General features: G+C 44.7%; 2 protein-coding genes across 2 annotated transcripts; one reads left to right on the top strand and one right to left on the bottom strand.

Moving 5' to 3' along the window:
* Positions 1-109: 109 nt before the first annotated feature.
* Positions 110-918, bottom strand: FPSE_11082 (uncharacterized protein; the record flags this gene model as incomplete). The annotated part of the gene is made up of 4 exons (XM_009264199.1): positions 110-117; positions 238-313; positions 846-855; positions 890-918. 4 exons carry the CDS (start codon positions 916-918, stop codon positions 110-112), a joined length of 123 nt encoding a protein of 40 aa, XP_009262474.1.
* Positions 919-1,935: 1,017 nt separating this feature from the next.
* On the top strand, positions 1,936-3,882 carry FPSE_11083 (uncharacterized protein; the record flags this gene model as incomplete). The annotated part of the gene is made up of 2 exons (XM_009264200.1): positions 1,936-2,023; positions 2,135-3,882. 2 exons carry the CDS (start codon positions 1,936-1,938, stop codon positions 3,880-3,882), a joined length of 1,836 nt encoding a protein of 611 aa, XP_009262475.1.
* Between the last annotated feature and the right edge of the window lie 2,118 nt (positions 3,883-6,000).

Below are 6,000 nucleotides of genomic sequence, written 5' to 3'. Positions count from 1 at the left end.
TAGATAATTAAAAACTAATTAATTAGATAGTATAAATATAAGGTAAGGGATTTTTAGGCAGCTTACTTATCTAGGCAGCTTACTTATTAAATATATTATAAGTAATAAGTTAGACTACTATAAATGTTATATAAGATAGTAATAAGGAATAGTAAAAGGCTTGAAATGTGTATTAGTTTATTTAGAAAATAGGCTTCTTATATGGAGTGAATGAAAACTTGTCTTGACTGAACTTACTCTTGATAACACTTTGTAGGAATTCCCAGATGTTCAGAAGCTCCAGTAGCTGACGGAGCTGTAATTGATCCTGGTACTATTAGGAAAACGGAGAGTGAATGATTTATACTACAGTTAATCATCTTGGACAGTAATTATATAGTGACAGGGTGCCCTGGTTCTTGTTACGGTACGATAATATACAAAGAGAATAATACTATAGGGCCAGCTCTTATATAACGAGTTCTGCATTCTATTGTATTTCTGCAGTGTTTCTATTATTAACTTAGCTAGCTATTCAATTAATTTCCCCTATAGTACCGCCTGCGCTTTGAAAATAGTCTCTGGGGTCTACCTCGTATAATACCGCTTAATATGGCCTTAGGTCTCGGGTTGTGAAATTACATGTTCCCCAGTTGAGATCATATTAATGGTCAAATCCCCATTGTTACCAACCTTATCCATCGTGACCTTTTTATACGCTAGATCTCAAAAGATTGTGGACTATAGACATAGTGTTGAGGTAATATTAGGGCTCAGTGAAAGGATCGTCTGGAAAAGTGCCTTGGAACTTAAGGTAGTGTGAAGAGGAAAATATTCAAGCCAACTTCTTCACCTAAATGACTTACAGGCACCCGCCTGTTATGGGTACCAGACATATCATTCAACTTACAAAGGATGTAAAAGCACGGAATGAGGCATGTCGTACCAAGGGAACTCCGAGGCGCGAGAGTTTAGGTGACTATTCACCCACTGTGTTCATAGCCTACGGTCTGTCACATCTTACATCTGTCACAGCGACTTAGAACAAATGTGAATTGATATGAAGGCTATCATGGGAGCACCACCATGCTCACACAATTGACAGAGTATCTTGAAAGGGTCTGCGACACCTCTCAGGGCGTGGCTGCTCATCATTAACAGAAATGACGCATTATGAAGTGTATTAAACTTAACAGGTTTATCAAGTAATGAGCCACTTCGTCACGATTATGTGTTCAACTTATGGCAATATGGTTCGTTTGCCCAATTCGCAACGATCGTGAAACTCTCCTCCCAACACTTACACAAACGTAAGTCGCAATGCTTCACACCACCTTGTATTAGGGTTGTCCCGTCTGTAAATTCTGATAGTCTGGGGTGTGGGACTTTATCATGCAAGGTGGAAATACGCCTCATTTTAGACTTTAGACCATACCATCAGATCAGGTCCTGGGGGTAGGAGGGGTAGGAGGGGTAGATATTAGTCAGTTCAACTTGACAGACAGGCATGGCGCAATCAAACATCTTGCAGGCTGATGTAACATCCCCTCTTTGTGGATGCAGCTTGAGTTGCACATGTAACATTTTACCTGTACTTCAGTTCAGTTTCGTAACCATGTTGTAATATTTGACACAGTTGCCAGACAGGGTTAACCTTACCGATGACATTGAAGGGCAAGAGATGGCTTCCACTTTGTCATGATGATATGGGAGTTAAAGGCAATACTAATGGTGGTGTGAGACTGAACCTGCAGCAGGATCTCCTTTGGAACGCTGGCTATGGACGATGAAGTCGACCATTCACTACGTTAAATCTTCCCCGAAATTAACTCTTATGAGCACTTAACAACTTGTTATCATCCTTCTGTTCAAGGAAAGTAAAGTCGTCTCCCCTCTTTATTCTCGGTTTCGCAATCAACAACTTGGTTAAGTCACTTCGTGACCTTTCACTTGAAAATGGATTTAGCTGAGTTTGACTTCGAAGTCATCCGGGACACAAGTCCATGCCTTTCTCTGCCGTTTACACCCCGAGAGGAACTACCAAGTATGGATCGCTCCTACCTGAGGGGCATAGTTGATATGGGAAGGTATGTGGTTCATTGAATCAAGACTGCGTAACGACAACATAGTGAATCGGCTATCTGTACAGAGATAGGAGAGGATTGGATCAATGTGATCGTCAAAAACTCTAGACTGACTGGCTGGCTATCTAGTAACGGTATTCGATTTTCAGTTACGGATTTATCTTCACCCTTCTCCCGGATTCTTCCGACAATCCATGTTTATCGTGTCGATATTTCACTCTACGACGCCCAATTCGATCCAGAGACTGGTCACAAGATACCCATTCCCTCTGACGTCATTGGTGAGGTTACTGCTGCATTGAACCGTTTCAAGATTGTATGTGCCGACCTTAAGGTTCCTGAGAGTCAGATTCATGTAGTCGCCACTGAAGCAACACGCGCTGCTCTCAACTCTGCTGAATTCCTCAATAGAATCCATGCGGACACCGGGCTTTCTGTTGACTTGCTCCCGAAAGAAGAAGAAGGGCGCATTGGCTCTTTGGGTGTTGCAAGTGGCTTCTCTGATATTGGGGGCCTCATGATGGACCTAGGAGGGGGCAGCACACAGATCACCTGGATCATATCACAGGGTGGTAACGTGAGGATTAGCGATCGAGGGTCGATTAGCTTTCCTTACGGGGCGGCAGCCCTCACGAAAACTTTGGAGGACCTGAAAAGGGGGAAGTCCAAGCACGAAGCAGACAAGGCGCGAGATAGGCTGTATCAGGAGATGAAGACAAATTTTGAAAATGCATATCAGAGGCTGCAGGTGCCTGAAAGCTTAGTGGCCGAGGCAAAGGAGAATGGTGGGTTTCCTCTGTATCTTTCAGGGGGCGGCTTCAGAGGATGGGGCTACTTACTTCTGTATGTGAGTCAAAGTGGCCAGACACCCTACCCCATTTCAATCATCAATGGTTACACAGTGGGCAGGGAGAGGTTCGAGAATACCAAAGCAATGGAAGAGGTTGCTCGGACTGCACATTCCATCTTCAGGGTCTCCGATCGGAGACGAAAGCAAGTTCCTGCCGTCGCGTTTCTTATCAACGTTTTGTCTAATGCAATTCCACATGGAATTCGACTTGCGCACTTCTGTCAAGGCGGAGTACGAGAAGGCCTTTTGTTCAAAGAGCTTCCGCCCAGTATCAGAGCTCAGGATCCATTGGAGGTTACTACACAACGATTCGCTCCAGAATCAGCCGAGATGCTATGTAACCTTTTGATGTTTTCTTTTCCTGCGCCCTCCAGAGGAGGCAGTCGCAGATTCCCAGACTCCATCAGCAAGCATGTTATACGTGCGTTTGCAAACACCATGTATGTTCACACCATCATGGATAAAGAGCTAGCTTCTACGACGGCTATGTATAGCACAAGCACCGGTCTCCTCGCTTTTACTCGCGGGGTATCTCATCAAGATCGGGCAAGGCTTGCCCTTATGTTGGAATCACGTTACATGGGAGAGCTGCCCCCACGCGAGTCAAAGTTCAAGGAAGCGCTTCAATCTATCATTTCACCTGAAGAGGTGTGGTGGACTGCATATCTTGGGAGAGTGGGATATCTGCTCGGCCGCCTCTATCCTTCAGGCAATGTTGATGAAAGCAAACCTCGCGTCGTTCTCTCGTCTCAATGGGCTTGGGACTTGGGACACAAGAAGAAGGGGCAGGGGTTGCAGCTGACAATTTCGGTGCAAAGAATGAAGGAGGATCCCGCGAAATTGAAGAAGGCATTGAGGGACCATGTAAATATAATTGAGAAGATTGGTAAGAAGAAGAATTGGGCCGGGGGTCCGGATGGATGGGGAATGAAAGTAAAGGTAAAGGTTGTAGAAGAAGATATAATGTAGCTTATATTTAAGCAATAACCAGTATTCTGGTTAGTATCTGTTTCCAGGTTCTCCCCTACAAAGAGGGGAAGCCGGATTTAGATTTCTTCAATCAATCAACAAGTCATTCCACCTACGATTCAACAATATCTTAATAAGGCCCTGATCGATACGATCCGTACGGGCTATTCATCCATGAAGGATAGAGGCAGAAGATACAATGATAAAAATAGGTACCCTATAGGGCCCAACAAAGATAACTCTGACTTATGTAAAGTCCCTTTTTGCCCCATTTTGCACGTATAAATATCCCGTATGGATCGTATTGATGAGGGCCTAAGCTTTTTGAAACTGCTGAAATTTAATCTCAAGCAGGCGTTGGCTTGGCGGACCAGGTAATCGTGGAATGTCACTCGGACTACGCTGGGTTGGTAGGGTGTCCCCACCTCAAATCATCTTTACGTTTATACACTTCAGCCTCATGTGCTCTGCATTGCGTCGAACTGAATCATCCTTGTCATCTATCTACAAAATGATTTAATCAGGCGTAATGTGGCGTAATCATGATTGGGTCCATACAGTATACCAACCTACCACGGCAAAGCGGAGACGATCAGCTCATGGATGCATCGTAGGTTTCGTCCCAAGAGAAGCTGCTACTATTAGTCAACAGCGATAACGGCCAACATCATTCCGTACTCACCAACGTAGGCCCAACATCATGGAGAGCCATCTATCAACACAACCGGACATAAGAACAACAATAAAGTTCCATTCCCCTTTTCATATAGGGATTAACAAACACGCTAAATCGCTCCTCTTTACAACTTCTCTTTATCATACTAGGTGATGTCATTTATTCTATTCACGCTCCTCTTGTGTCTCATACTGCGAAAACCCAACCTATTCAAGGCGCAAAATTCGGTTCCAAGTCTTTGTACTTGTCAAAAAGTTCACTTTTATAATATCCGTTTGCTTCTCGTCAGAAATCATGGAGGCTAGTGTTGTCACCTCATGTGGACTAGAGACTACGTTGCGTTCCGGCCATCTAACTCAGCGATATCGTGGAGTTGATTCCAAACGCGTTGGATCTCTTATACCACCATACTCTCAGCCAGACGATCTGAAAGAGCACAGTTTCCCCACAACCTTGAGTAGATGTGCTATGACCACGGCAGGACTAGCAGAGTCCTCAGAGCACATCCTGCCTCCCCGTTCACTGATACCGCGGTTAGAGCTTGGTTGTGGAGGTTCGATGCGAAAGAGATGGCCTACTGCAAAGCGCAACTACCTTTCACCGCTCAGTTCCAGCAACGAACATACACAAATAAAACAAGGAGCATTTCGGCAAAAGCCTTGCCTGAACTTGCAGCGGACTGGTCAGGATTCCGAGAATACAATTAACAGACTACCCAAGACCGTCCATTTTGACCAGGATTTGGAGCGTATTTGTTTCTTTCTCAAGACAGACCAGCCAAGTATTGTTGCTATCTCTCCTTGTTATGTCGCGGATAATCCACGTTTCTACGACAATGTAGCCGGCACGCTTGTTCCCCGAGAACCTGAGTGGGATATGTCGACCCCTAATTTTCCCGAGCAAGACTCAACGCGCAGGGAGATGCCCGTAAGGGTTCAAAGAGTTTTCTTTTCCGGTCGACGGAATGTTTTGGTCATTTTTGTCGTGGTGGCTGACTTGGCATGCGAGAAATTTATTACTTGTCACTTTACCAGAGACTGTTGGAAAACGGTTTCCGAAACGCCTGCCCAGTATTATCGTGCTTCAAGCGACAGGGGTGGACTGAAGTATGAGAAATTTGTTATGAGTATTGCGTTCCCTAGAGATGATGATCTTGAATCTGGTCCATTACTATTTTGTGTACGTTATTCTGTTAATAAGGAGGAATTCTGGGACAACAACTCGGGCATGAACTTCGAAGTAGACTTCCATAGACGAGCGAGTCGGGAGTCCGGTCACGTTTATTATCAGCAGTGAGTAAACGTTAGGACGCATCCCGTTGTGCAGTCACGCTATGGAATAATTAAAAATGATCGTTTTGCGTTAAAAGCATGTCCCTCCCATATCATGTCATGAATGATCTGATGCCCTGTCAGATTGCGGTATCGAGGGACCCTGATCAC

This window comes from Fusarium pseudograminearum, chromosome 3, assembly GCF_000303195.2.
Source record: "Fusarium pseudograminearum CS3096 chromosome 3, whole genome shotgun sequence".
In the NCBI taxonomy this organism is placed as follows: domain Eukaryota; kingdom Fungi; phylum Ascomycota; class Sordariomycetes; order Hypocreales; family Nectriaceae; genus Fusarium; species Fusarium pseudograminearum.
The sequence above is the reverse complement of the archived record's forward strand: the minus strand, read 5'-3'. Positions and strand labels throughout refer to the sequence as shown.